Genomic DNA, 15267 nt, shown 5'->3' with positions numbered 1-15267 from the left:
TTATCCTGTTAAAGAAGGCAACAGCATTTTTGAGGAATGCACATCTTTTTTAAGTAACATCCATATCATGACCTATTTTCACACTTTTTCTGTATAGCATTTAACATTCTATGGAATGCTCAGGTGTTATATATAATGCCAAGGTATTATTTGCAATGCATAGGGAAAGTATATAATAATTCTCATATTTCGTATTTTGCGTAAAAATACCAAGAATTCTATAAAATGACTAGGTATTCTATAGAATGCCAGCACTTCATACACTGTTAGTAACATATATAATAATACACTGTTTTTTTAATCAAGTTACCTGAAAATATTTTTATAAATTAAAGATAAAAATATATTTACAGTACATTATTCATAGCTACCAACTCTCCTGGTTTTTAATTTTTATCCTTTACTAAGGAAAATTTTATGCAGTAATAAATAAAATTTATTCAATGAATAAAATTTAAATTAGGCAAACTCCTTTCTCCTACCTGTAATAATTTTTTTATTACATTTTATTCCATCTTAATTGTATTTTTTATTATATTTTATTGATCTTACTGTCTTAATATACTGTAAACATTTGTAGACTTTTATATGAACATTCAAGAAATGTTTAATCAGTTAATATTTGTATTTAATTTTGTTTATGTCAGTGTATGGTACATTACTAAATTTATCTGCGCAAATGCTGTGTATATTAATTATTGATTTTATTTTCATCGTATTTAAAAGTACTTGGATAAATAAAAACATTCCTTCACTACTCAGGATTTCCTCGGTATGAAATTTAGAATATCTAATTAATGCTAATATATTTTATATCAAAATTGAATTACAATTAGTTCAGTAACTTGAACCATTCATTATAAAGTGGATTAAAGTCAGTGTGGAGTTCCTTTGAACTGGTGTCACTGCACAGCGTGAAAACCTCCAAGTTTTAAAGATTTTGAAGTTGGCAGCTATGATAATTTCTTATATATATACATATAATTTTGTAATAATATATATTTTTAAAAAAAGTTCATCAGAGAAAAATTTTGAAACTTTCCTTTGATTTCAATGTTTAATAATCCTTTAAGCTATAGAAATAATTTTACTGAAATGCAATAACTTATGTTTTAAAACTACAGCAACACATTTAGATTCTTAAAACAACCAAACCATACATTCTTACAGATGCTGTTATAATAAAGGCAGTTAAGTTTATGCATTATACTTATATTCAAATTAAGTATGTAAAGCAAAAAACATTTATTTGTACAAAATAAAACACATTGCTCTCTGCTTGAGCAATTTAACATCGATCTACTTTCAAAAGTGACTTTTCTTATAAAATTTAAAGTTTAAAATATACAGAATGGTTTAAATTTGACCATTTATATAAAAAAAGTATTAAAATGTTTTCTTTTAATTAAATAATTTTCCTAGTAATTTATTTTAATAATGATTTGATATGTCACTTAAAATTTTTTTAAACTACGGTAACTATGAAATTTTCATTGCTTTTAAATGTTATTACAAATTACATGGTAATAATCAACATACAACTATATAACTATTCTGAAAAATTTTATGCATAGTTTTTAAGCATAGAATATTTAGCTAAGGAAAAGCCAGTTGGATAGCAGTAAGGAACAACATATTATAATGATAAGAGAAGAATGAAAATTTAAAAGTTAAATTTATAACAGTTATAATAATTCTTTACATAAAAGCAATACAGCAGTGATTCTCAAACTGTGATAAAACTGTGATTCTTAAACTGAGTTAAATAACTAATTTTCAAGGGACATGCAAGCTGTTTGCAAGGGAAGGCTTAAAATAACCCACAAATTTACGAATACGCAAATATATATAGTTTTCCCTCATATAGCCAAGTGCTGTAATTGTAAGCATTTTAGCTTCTTAAAATATTTTATTCTTGTCCTTTAAAATTAGCCTTACACTGAAAGTATGTGTGTTGGTGTTATAACAGAAAACTTTATTGCTAAACTGCAGTCACCTTTTATTTTTTACATCATAAAAAGAATGAATTGCCAAACTTACAAATGCCTAAATTCAGAAGACAAAATATCCACACAATTGACCTACTTTAACATCATTAAAATATTGTTTCTTCTTTTATCATAAGTTACTATTCTCTTAAAAATTTCTTAAAAACTTTTTCTTACTGCTGGCATTTGCTGTTTTCTGAACTGTCTTGTTTATTGAACCTTTTTTTTTTTTTTTATTTTTATTTTTTTATTATTATTTGCATATTATTTACGGAATGTTGTATTCCCTCCAGTGGCCACTAAGTGGTGTGATGAAGACCATGGAACTCATATATTTTAATTTTTCCTCATTTTACCTTATTTTGACTATTGTTCAAAAATCAACAGTGGAAAATTATGCTAATAATTTAATTTTCAAAGGATTCGGTAGTAGTAGGTAGGTCGGTAAAGTAGTCAGGTATAAACTGCAGCTAAGTATCATAATATTATTTCTTTAAAAGAGACCTGGCTCAATAAAAATACATAGTAATACCAATATTTAACGAGATATCGTCATTTCTACTTCCTGTAATTTAAATTTGGCCCAGTCTTATTTCTATTCCTGATCATCCATAAATAATTAGAGGAGATGAATGTGCAATTGATGTGGCAAAATCATAGACCAAATGTCAGTTTGTGTTTGCTTCACTGTGATGAATTGTGGCATAAAATTCTACATTTAGAAGGGAAAGGTTGTGTATGAACTTCATAGATAATTTACGAGAGTTTGTCTCTAGTAAGACAAAAAAAAATCACTACATCCATGAATCCATTTTGAAATTTAGGGGCAAGGAATATGCATGAGGGAAAAATGTACATGAAGAAATACATTAATTCAAAAATCAGTTTAAGAACAGAAAGTAAGACCCTTATTTCATAAGCTTTAACACTGGAGCTAAGAATGAAAATTTTGACTTAAATTTTTTTTGTTTTTTTTTCTTCATGTCTGAACAAACTTGTAGAAAATGCCTGAAACTTTTGAATAAATTCTCTCAGGCAAAATTAGTAACAAAAAATGTGTTGGCAGGAGAAAGTAGGATTTTTCAAAATAATTTGTTGCAGTTTAGGTTAAAATAACATGCCGAACAACGATTAAATTAAAAGTCAAACAACAAAAATTTCACTGATTTGTTTGACTTCAAATTAATTTGTTGCATTTAAAATTAATTGAAATAATAAGAAAAATTTTTGAAAACTTATTATTTTGATAAATTTTATTAAGGGGTATATATCTTAATGAGTTTAAGAACCACTGCCATAATGCAAAATAATGAAAAAAATTACAAAAGATGATTAAATTAACCATAGCAGCATTTTAACGGAAACGAAGCAAAATTTTCCCAATTTTTTTCAAAATTTTTATATTCAAACTATATAAAAAGCATAAATTAAGTAGCTTTATTTGCAGATGCAAAATTAAGGAGAAAAAGTTAATTTAAATAGTTGTAATTAAGTTCTTTAATGAAAATTTGAAAATTAATTTCACCTAAATTTGTACTGGAAGCATATAATTTCTTTGAGTTAAAATAAAAGTTCTAAGAAATGAAAGATAACAAAGGCAAAATATGTAATAAAAGTTGTTAAATAAAAAGCTAAAAAATAAATACAACAACACTTAATGAAGTAAAAGTTAATACTTTATCACACTTAAATGGTTAAACACTAAACGAATCAACATTTATAAAGTTGATAAACACATAATATTGCATTCAAGTATTTATGTTTTATATAATGCATAGGAGTTATCATAAGGCTTTAATTCTTTACAAAATTTAAATTAAAAAAAAACATTAAAACCAAATTAGATTTCAAGAAACAGATAAAATGTGTTATCCTAAAAATACATTTCATGCAAAATGAAACAAGTGATGCATGTGTATTCATCTGCTTAACTATAATAAATAAAAATTATAAAATCAAGACTTGAAAACATTTTCAAGGTTGTATAAATATTTTGAAAAGTATTTAGAGCACATATTTAATTATTTACATTTGGAAGATTAGTATATCTTTTTAACACATCAAAATGTAAAGTAAATTTTCTCACTATTATCCTTTAACTATAACTCTTAATTCTGATGATTTCTTTTACTGAGTACAATTAAAGTAAATAACAGGATACAGATTTATCACAAAACACATCTCAGTTCATTTCTGAAATTTTATGTGACAACTCCATTAGGGGGGGGGAAACTTTTAACCTAAGGAGAAATCTACATTCACCTTTATCATTAAAACAAAATTAAAAAAATAAGTATATAGAAATCCATAAAACAATGAAATAAAGTGTTGAGGACAATTAATTCTTAAAAGTAGTAAAATTTTACCAAAAAAGTTGGTAGCAATTTTTATAAGTAAAACTAAAAAAAAAAACTTTATTTTTTTCTTGATTTATAAAAGCTCCTGGGATCAGAGCATACAATTTCTGGTATATTGTATACTAAATAAAATTTATTTCTAACACCAAAGTGTATCACACCAAAACTAAAAATAAATCATGGCTAGATAAGCCATATAGCAAATCCACTTTCTGAAAATATTTCATAATTTAACAACGGCACAGTTTACAGAAAAGTGATAAATGCTCTTGACCAGTTTTGAATTAAAGTCTCTGCATAATCACTCAGTTATATGGATAATGCACACACTCAGTACTTCAACAACTGCAGAGACAGTTAAGGCCATATTAAAGCCCTCTGTTTGTTTGTCCATACTTATTTTCTCTGGAACTGACCAAAGTATTGTCAAGAAAGCACCATGGTAATTTTTTTTTCTTAAACCAATTAAACTTCACCTTGCTAGATGCCACAACAGACCAAGGAAAAATAACACAGCTGAGCTGCTTGAACTGAGGCACATACTACCACAAGGCAGTTCATCATAGTGGTACTTCTTGTCTGCTGAAGCATAGTAAAATTTGACTGAGTCTGGTTGGCAATTAATATCATTTTCCTAAAATGATGAGAAAAATATGATAAGTTAGAACACAAAATTAAGTGAGGTAATATTTACAGCATACATAATTGATAAGTGGCTGTCTTTAGACTTTCAAGTTCCTAATAGGGCACGGGCTTTTCATAATTTACTTGTACGATTTGATCTCTGGGTTAGTGGCAAAGTAATATCATTAATACATTGAGCATACAGAAAAACCACATTCAGCAGAGTTTACTTTCTGAGGAAAAAATGTGTTAGGTTTAATTAAAAGGGAAAAACATAAATTAAATATTAATTGAAAAATAATTTTTTTTTAAACTAGTGAGATTTTTGTTTGGGACAATAAATGATGCTGCAATTCTTTAAAAGTTTTGTAGTAATGGACACACAGTTTCTTAATGCTTGTCATAAAATGTCTTCTTTCTTTATTTCATTCAATCTCCATTGCACAATCAAGCAGTTCATGAACCTTTTTTAACAGTTTGTTTTGCTTTCACTGTTAGCTGGTGTGATATGGTCATCTGATTCTTTTGTCATCATTTCTTGATTAATTCTTTGACTTCTCCTTTTTTCATACCTGAAACTCATTCGCTGCTAATTTCTTTTGCAATTTGTATGATTTTTTTGGGCTTTATTTTCAATTAATGGAAATTTTTTAAGATTGTTTAAAGTTCTCATGTTGATTTCTAACTAGAACAGATGCCACCAGCCACAATGCATTTACATACGTAGGTGAAGCAGTATTGATCAGAATGCACATACTTGATTCTGATGGAAATGTGTTCATATTTCCATCAGAACATTATCAGCGATAGGTTCATTGTCATCCCAAATACTGGCTAGTCCTACTCTCGTAATAGAAGTGGAGGTATGTATTTTAAGTATTAAAGTATTTTTCTTCTGTATTAATACTGTATGTTGTGAAAAAATGTTTTGTCCTGGTGTGTATTGCTTGCTAAAACTGTATTTCACTTTGTATAATGTGCTGTATCCCATTTCTTTGCTGTACCAATGTATTTAAATGTTATTACATATACTGTATTGTACAGTGGTGGCCAAAATTGTGGCCACTTTTGGAAATGTTTATGTTTTTGAACTTTGTATGCTTATAGAAAACGTTATGTTTCACAAAATGCAAACTTGTACATATTATTTTAAAGAGAATTTATTACTGAATTCAATACAAAACACAAAATTCAATTATTTGCAAGTTAAACGATAATAGTTATCAATATACATTAGATAGTGATGATTGCAGTGAGTTATCAGTACTTAGTAGGGTACCCTTTATTTTTTATTACAGCTTCACATCGACGTTTCATTGAGCTGACAAGAGTTTTAAGCTCTTCTTTCGTTATTACATGATGCCAGGAAACAATTATAGCCTCAATTAGTTCCCTTTTATTTGATGGGCGCCTTCATTCGGACAAGAGTTTTCAAACGGTGCCACAAATTTTTGATAGGATTGAAGTCAGGACTGTTTCCTGGAAATGACAACAATTTAATACTCTTTGTACGAAACCACTCTTTCGATATTTTGGCCATGTGGCAAGGAGCAGAATCCTGCTGAAAAATAAACGGAGCATTGTTGGGAAAGAGATCTCTGATGGAAGGTAGAAGTTTTGGTTCTAGAATAGTGTCAATGTATTTTCTGGCATTCAGTGTCCCATCGATGACATGAAGGCGACCAATACCATCTGCTGACATGCATGACCAAATCATAACACTAACTGGGTTCTTCACAGTTGCTTGAATGCAGTCAGGATGTAGCTCTTCTCCTATGCTACATTTACATATTTTCGCCCATCACTACCAAATAACGATATCTTAGTTTCATCACTCCACATAACTTGTGACCACTGATCATCTGTCCAATTATTGTGTTCCTTTGCCCAATTGTGTTCCTTTGCCCACTGTAGTCTTTTTTCATTGCTGAAAATTAAGATAAGGCTTTTTTCGTGGAATTCTACCTCTCAGTCCAACATCTGTTAATCTTCTCCGGATTGTTCTTGAACTGACAGAAACACCAGCATCATTCAGATCACTTCTGATGGCCGCTGATGACATTTTTCTATCTTGGAGACATAGTCTTTTTATTCTTCTGTCATCAGTAGATGTGGTGGACCTTTTTCGGCCTTTTCCTGCTTTGTTTTTTATTGAATTTGTCTCCTGATATCGTAAACAAAACTTTCGGACTCCAGATGTAGTCACTGAACCACCCACATGTCTTGCAATTTCAGCATAGGAAAGACCACTTTCTCGTAACACAATAATATTACATCTCTTTCTAGGTGTCCAATCTACTCTTTTATTTGATGTCATTGCTTCTTGACTAAATATTAAAAATTTTTACAAAAATTCCTACTTGTAATTGCAGTGTATAAGAAACAGGTCCTCCTTCTACAGAACAAATGGTTAAATAAAAATAATGAATTGTTTCAAGTGTAAACATGATGTCAGCTTCTACTGGCAGTTACTAACATTTGATTGGTTCTCAGAACAAGAACAGTGATTGGCCGGGAAAGCTAGACATTACAAACTACTTCATAACTGTGTTTTTTATTTATATTAAAGTATAACTTTTTTGTATTGCAAATAATTGAATTTTGTGTTTTGTATTGAATTCAGTAATAAATTCTCTTTAAAATGATATATACAAGTTTGCATTTTGCGAAACATAACATTTTCTATAAGCATACAAAGTTCAAAAACATAAAAATTTCCAAAAGTGTCCACAATTTTGGCCACCACTGTATATATAGCATATCTTAATTTGGTTCTAGTGGTCGAAAGGATGCTCCTTTGGATTGGCGCCAAACATCAGTCCTGTTTCCTTAATGTTATGTTGGAGATGTTATTTTTTTTATTATGTGACTAATGCATTTCCTAAGTTTAATATAATTGGATCTTCTTAGCTTAGTGATTGAGGCCTGAACATGATTGTATATGACACATAGTACATGTATCGTATTTTGAGCCTATTTTGAATTTTAACTGCCGTTAACTGACTGCCGATTTTGTTAGCTGGCTGTGGCTTGTTCTAACTGATTGTTGTTCCGTCACTTCCGCAAAAGTACGTCTGGTAAAATAAATACTCTTTTTTTTTTTTTTTTTTAAATTTTTAATTTAATTTTTTTATTTTATTTATTATTTATTTATTTATTTATAATTTAAGGAAAAAGGATAAGAAAGGTATTATTGATTGGTGTATGAATGAAGGTTCAATTAGTTCTCAGTATAAATATCCAGTGTGTATGAAAAGTGTATGCATCCGGTCAAGCATCAGAATCAACTGAATGGCTGTGAGAAAGGTGCTTGTGCTCATCGTTATAAGAGAGTGCACATGGTTTAAAGAAAGAAATATGAGCGTAACTGATATTTTAATTTTTTCTTATTTGTGGGTGTATAAAGCTGGAACAAATCTGCTTATGGATGAGGTGAACGTCTGTTAATAAAATTATGATTGAACGGAAGAATTTTTGTAGAGAAGTGATTTTGTATTTGATATGCAGTGGAGTAGCAAGCATAACTGGCACCCGGGACAAAATAACTTTTTGGCGGTGAAATAACCCCCCCCTTAAAAAAAAAAACACAATGATACGATGAAAATCTTGTTTTGAGACCATTTGGTGCCCCTCTGTGAGCGGCGCCCCGGCCATCATATGCCTTCTTGCCCCCCTCGCTATGTCACTGTTGATGAAAAAAAATATAATGATTGGTCATCTTGGTATGGTTGTAGTGATTGATGCTGTAGTGTATGTTTGGTAAAAGTATAATAGGAGTAGAAGGGTAAATGAAACTGGATTTTTGGTGGTGTTGAAAGAAGTAATGGATGGTGCTTCTTTTTTAGGTTGTGGAAAATCGCATGAAAAAGACTTTGTTGAATGTGATTTCTTACAAAATCCTGCCTGAAACCACAATTATCTGTGCTTGTTAGAAAGCCTACAGTTACCTCGGTAATCAAGGTTTCGTTTCCTGACTTATAAAGATTCCAAAAATGGAGCCCAATTTGCAGAGTTCACAGTGTCATCAATACGATGATCAGGAGGAGGATGCATTCCAAAGCTACAATAAAGAATTGTATTTGCCACAGTCATCTGACCTGATGATGAGATTTAGTAAAGAACATAAGAGGTAGGTACTTTTGTTGCTTTTGTAATAATATTTTTGGCGATAGGCATCTTAGAAATATTGCTTCTTGGAGCCATTCTTGGCATAAAAAAAATTGCCAAAAATATCAAGGCACACCCAATTGTAAACATTTAACCTTTTTTTTTATTATGTTTCAGGTATTATAGGTTGCAAAGCATCCATTTGTTCTTTGTAAAGTGCCTATATAATCCAGAATGCTGAAAACATAGTTGCTGTTCATGCAGCAAGTCATTTATTTTTTCTTTCTGTCCAATTTGCTGATACTCCAGTGGATGGGCCCATTTTTAGTGAAAAAAAGTTCATAAGCACTGCAATTTATATTTATATATATATATGTGTGTGTGTGTGTATTTGGTTTTAAACAAGGTAGTTTTAGTTTCTTCAGCAATCATCAGCCTTGCAGAAAAACTTTCAGTTATTAATTATTAACAAAAAAAAAAAAAAAAGGGTAATAGTTTTTGATATTTTCCCCCCTCTTCCTGATTGACTCTTGTATATTACTTCAGTATCATCCCCTTTTAGTTAATTTCCATCATTTATCTTTGTAGCAACTTTTAGCATACTTTAAAATTATGCTATCTTTAAATAATTAATTACTTTTTTATGCTCATAGTTTGAACATTATAAAAATGAAATCAAACTCCAATTCCCGCTTGCCACACAGGGAAATTTAATAAATTTAGGTGCATTTCTCAATACAAAATCATAAAAGCAACAGTATATGTAAAAGAGCAATATAATATATGTGTATATAAGGTCTATTCCAAAATATCTGGCAGCAAAAAGAAGCAAATTATATACTGACTACCAATAAGTATTTGGACACCTATGCAAATGACGATATCTGCGGTCCTAAGGTATGTCACGGACTCCTCCGGTATATATTGTGTAGGAAACAGCATGGGCTTTAGTTGCAAGATGCCTCGCAGTTCGGAGCTCTCTGATTTTCCAGAAAGGTATAATTATCGGGTATCACAAATGTGACCGATCCTTATGGGACATATCTAGCGATCTGAAGTGCCCAGAATCAATAGTGGCCCACGTGATTAAGAAGTGGAAGGTGAGCGGTGATTGTCGGAATGTGCCCCGAGTCGGAAGACCAACGAAACTGGGAGATAGAGACCGACGAGTGCTGTCCAGAGAAATTCAGAAGAACCGCACCCAAACGATGGCTCTCATCCCGCGAGGAGTTTCAACACGCATCCGGGATTATTGTTTCAATGAATACCATCTGTAAGGAAGCACATCTGCTTGGTTTTCATGGTCGTGCTGCTGCTCATAAGCCTTTGATCACAAAGTCCAACCACGCTGCTCTGTTAATGTTGTGCAAATCACATCGAAATTGGACCGTAGATCAGTGGAAACGAGTTCTTTGGAGTGACGAATCATGGTTCTCCCTTTACCGTTCGGATGGCAGGGTCTGGGTCTGCCATCTACCTGGAGAACGTCTCCTGCCAGAATGCATTGTGCCAACAGTCAAGTTCGGCGGAGGTGGAATTATGGTCTGGGGGTGTTTGTCCTGGTATGGGCTGGGACCCTTGGTCCCCATTCATGGTAAGCTCAACTCCGATGCCTACTGCACTATTTTGGATGGCAATGTGCTTCCTTCGTTGTGGCAGTTTTATGAGTTGGACCCCTGTTACTTTCAGGACGACATTCCCAGTTGTCATGTTTCGACGTTAACCAAGGCTTGGTATGGTGCCAATGGAGTTCATCGAAAGGACTGGCCTGCCCAGAGTCCAGACCTAAACCCTACTTCCAAAGCTACAATAAAGAATTGTATTTGCCACAGTCATCTGACCTGATGATGAGATTTAGTAAAGAACATAAGAGGTAGGTACTTTTGTTGCTTTTGTAATAATATTTTTGGCGATAGGCATCTTAGAAATATTGCTTCTTGGAGCCATTCTTGGCATAAAAAAAATTGCCAAAAATATCAAGGCACACCCAATTGTAAACGTTTAACCTTTTTTTTTATTATGTTTTAGGTATTATAGGTTGCAAAGCATCCATTTGTTCTTTGTAAAGTGCCTATATAATCCAGAATGCTGAAAACATAGTTGCTGTTCATGCAGCAAGTCATTTATTTTTTCTTTCTGTCCAATTTGCTGATACTCCAGTGGATGGGCCCATTTTTAGTGAAAAAAAGTTCATAAGCACTGCAATTTATATTTATATATATATATGTGTGTGTGTGTGTATTTGGTTTTAAACAAGGTAGTTTTAGTTTCTTCAGCAATCATCAGCCTTGCAGAAAAACTTTCAGTTATTAATTATTAACAAAAAAAAAAAAAAAAGGGTAATAGTTTTTGATATTTTCCCCCCTCTTCCTGATTGACTCTTGTATATTACTTCAGTATCATCCCCTTTTAGTTAATTTCCATCATTTATCTTTGTAGCAACTTTTAGCATACTTTAAAATTATGCTATCTTTAAATAATTAATTACTTTTTTATGCTCATAGTTTGAACATTATAAAAATGAAATCAAACTCCAATTCTCGCTTGCCACACAGGGAAATTTAATAAATTTAGGTGCATTTCTCAATACAAAATCATAAAAGCAACAGTATATGTAAAAGAGCAATATAATATATGTGTATATAAGGTCTATTCCAAAATATCTGGCAGCAAAAAGAAGCAAATTATATACTGACTACCAATAAGTATTTGGACACCTATGCAAATGACGATATCTGCGGTCCTAAGGTATGTCACGGACTCCTCCGGTATATATTGTGTAGGAAACAGCATGGGCTTTAGTTGCAAGATGCCTCGCAGTTCGGAGCTCTCTGATTTTCCAGAAAGGTATAATTATCGGGTATCACAAATGTGACCGATCCTTATGGGACATATCTAGCGATCTGAAGTGCCCAGAATCAATAGTGGCCCACGTGATTAAGAAGTGGAAGGTGAGCGGTGATTGTCGGAATGTGCCCCGAGTCGGAAGACCAACGAAACTGGGAGATAGAGACCGACGAGTGCTGTCCAGAGAAATTCAGAAGAACCGCACCCAAACGATGGCTCTCATCCGCGAGGAGTTTCAACACGCATCCGGGATTATTGTTTCAATGAATACCATCTGTAAGGAAGCACATCTGCTTGGTTTTCATGGTCGTGCTGCTGCTCATAAGCCTTTGATCACAAAGTCCAACCACGCTGCTCTGTTAATGTTGTGCAAATCACATCGAAATTGGACCGTAGATCAGTGGAAACGAGTTCTTTGGAGTGACGAATCATGGTTCTCCCTTTACCGTTCGGATGGCAGGGTCTGGGTCTGCCATCTACCTGGAGAACGTCTCCTGCCAGAATGCATTGTGCCAACAGTCAAGTTCGGCGGAGGTGGAATTATGGTCTGGGGGTGTTTGTCCTGGTATGGGCTGGGACCCTTGGTCCCCATTCATGGTAAGCTCAACTCCGATGCCTACTGCACTATTTTGGATGGCAATGTGCTTCCTTCGTTGTGGCAGTTTTATGAGTTGGACCCCTGTTACTTTCAGGACGACATTCCCAGTTGTCATGTTTCGACGTTAACCAAGGCTTGGTATGGTGCCAATGGAGTTCATCGAAAGGACTGGCCTGCCCAGAGTCCAGACCTAAACCCTACTGAGAACCTCTGGGACGAGTTGCATCGCCAAATTCAGGGTTGCACTACCCGTGCAAAATCGGTGAAGCAACTTCTATGTCTTCTCCAAGCCGAGTGGAAGAAAATACCAGTAGCTGTCATACAAAGACTTGTGGAAAGTATGCCCTGGAGGGTCCACGCTATAATTACCTCTCGTGGCAGCTAACTATTGATTTTGAATAAAATTAGTTTTTCTTTTCTATGACAGGTGTCCAAATACTTATTGGTAGTCAGTGTATACTAATAGAATGTGTGTGTTCCAAAATGGTGCATCTTAAAACTATTTTAAAAGCGTTCTTGCTGGCATAAGTCGTCATCTCTCATGTCGATTTTATTGCTTTGTGAATGCAGTGCTCGCTGATATGCATTTTATGTATGGGACCTCAGATGGAAATGGAACAACTGCTCAGAGCTGGTACTTGAGAATTGTTCTGTGTATTTCTTTTAAGCACGTGCTCTGTTTTAGCCCACAATCCCATAAATGAAGTGCATACCAGCGAGTTCTGCTTTCATGTACATACCACACAGGGAATGAAAATTTATGCTAGTAGCTTTTAGTTACTGTTCAACTATGCTTTTAAGGTATTATTCAACAGCATCTTGTACCAGCTCGGTGTGCAAATTCTGCATACACATTACATTATGAAATCTGCATGTACTGGTCGCCTCTAGATCCCTGCCAGATATTTTTAATCACGTTATATACAAAGTGTAACAGAATAATTATATGTATGACTATCAATTTTAAAATTTTACTTCTACTCAAGTAGTTTGTTATGTTGCTTAGTTAGTAATTTTATATAATTTAAGCTAAAAAGTTTTTAAATTAGTAAATTTGGTTTGCTTTTCTCAGAATGAGAAATGCACTTTATATTCATATTAAAAAAATTAACTATGAAATATGGTTAAAATAATGTTCAAAATGACATAAAAATACTCTAGGTTGAAATGCTATGGAACTCTATTTGAACATGAATAAAATAAAAAAATAAGAGCTTTTGAAAATAACCTTTCAGCAGAAAATGGAATGGATAGCTTCATCACATTCATTGTTTAATTAATAATTTCTGCCATTCGCTGTACTTAGAATAGATGTCCAGATGTATGAAAAATTCAAGGGAAAATCTGTTGCAACATAGTTTGGTCGTAATTTCAAGTGCTTTTCTAATTTTGAGACTGTTTTTATGCTAGGGTTTGGTCTTGTCCATTCAATTATTGTGTATGGATGCTTGATGACGTATTTCACCAAAAACATGCTATTTTCATTGATGAAAAGGTTGGAAGAGTGCTTGAAGACATTTCTTTTTTAAATTCAGCAATTCTTATTGATAGTTTTCTAAATGTTGAGTCAGTATATTGAATTTCTGTGCTTGTATTTTTGTTGTGAATCAACATAGTACATACACCAAAAGTATCTATTGTGGCAAAGTCTGATATATTTAATTTTAACAATGGCTAGATGAATGGAACTGGAGTAATAGCAAGTTTATAACCAAATCTTTTAAACTTAAAGCAGATGTATGGGGGTGATTGGATTGTATGGAAAAGTTTCAATAAATTTACTATTATTTGATACTTGCATCGGTAACAATTTTACATTTTAAGAAATGACTAGCTTGTGTATTGCTTTTCTTCATGAGTTTGCCCATGAACTGTATTGTTTTCAACAATCTGTAGCATGCAATTGTATTTGGCTTTATAAAACTCAGAATGGAACAGAATTTCTTGGCATGTTTCAAGTAAAAATAAAAGGCAGTTGTTTTAAGTGGACTTAAAGAAAAGGAGTGAATTATTGCTGTTTGCTAGATGGTTTCTAATCAACTGTAGTCTGAAGATAATTGCTTTTTTTTAAAGATTAAAACACTGAATGCTATTATTGATTTCTTTGTTGACTGTAAAACTGTAAGTTGGAGTAATTTTCTGAAATAAAAGTAATAAAGTTTTAAATTAATGTTTTCATAGTACAAAAATATCATCCATCCCTTTATATGAACCGTAAGCGATTTTGGTGAAAACCTTGATTGACAGACTAAGAATTACATCCAAATTTATTACAAAAATTTATGAAGTTTTTCATGCCATACGTAAGTTTACTACATAGAGCCAACAGCAAGAAGGTCTCTTTACGAAAGCACTAATGTTGCCTATCTTGGCTGAAACCAGCATAACATGTAAAAAATTTTCTCCCAAACCAATTTTTTTTGGAAGAACTATATAGATGATTTATGTGCTATGGAACTTAAACTTTTTTTTTTTTAAATATAAAAGACTTGCAGTTTACGGACAACACAGAAGTTATTAACAGCATTCAGTTGTTTTTTTTTATCTATTAAGAAAAGCAATTCTCTTCAGAATACAGTCATTTGCAAATCAACTAGCAATCCAGCTATAATCCCATGGACTCTTTTTCTTTTCATCTTTTCATACCCACCAACGGTCAAGTGGTAAAGTCGCTGATCACCAGAGTTCGCTCCGAGATTCGAATCCCGCAAATGGGCTGGCTGCACGGGCATTTTCATGGTCTTCC

At 32.5% G+C, this 15267-nt stretch overlaps 1 protein-coding gene and 1 long non-coding RNA gene across 7 annotated transcripts in view; one reads left to right on the top strand and one right to left on the bottom strand.

Moving 5' to 3' along the window:
* The window catches only part of LOC118193884 (uncharacterized), an 85187-nt gene that overhangs the window by 51590 nt on the left and 18330 nt on the right, over positions 1 to 15267 (top strand). For 5 of the 6 annotated variants that reach the window (XR_015043304.1, XR_015043308.1, XR_015043306.1 and 2 more), the window contains 2 exons: positions 8815 to 9098; positions 10766 to 10949. This is a non-coding gene — a long non-coding RNA (uncharacterized LOC118193884). The remainder of the gene's footprint in view (positions 1 to 8814; positions 9099 to 10765; positions 10950 to 15267) is intronic. The other variant, XR_015043305.1, reaches the window with a different exon arrangement.
* The window catches only part of Invadolysin (leishmanolysin-like peptidase, invadolysin), a 578826-nt gene continuing 565767 nt past the window's right edge, over positions 2209 to 15267 (bottom strand). Inside the window, exon 18 of the mRNA XM_085824701.1 lies at positions 2209 to 4979. Coding sequence (XP_085680827.1) covers positions 4818 to 4979 — 162 coding nt within the window. The 3' untranslated portion in view covers positions 2209 to 4817. The remainder of the gene's footprint in view (positions 4980 to 15267) is intronic.

This window comes from Stegodyphus dumicola, chromosome 10 (genome assembly GCF_044657685.1).
Source record: "Stegodyphus dumicola isolate Sdum_Otavi_A_Nest chromosome 10, ASM4465768v1".
Classification (NCBI taxonomy): domain Eukaryota; kingdom Metazoa; phylum Arthropoda; class Arachnida; order Araneae; family Eresidae; genus Stegodyphus; species Stegodyphus dumicola.
The sequence above is the reverse complement of the archived record's forward strand: the minus strand, read 5'-3'. Positions and strand labels throughout refer to the sequence as shown.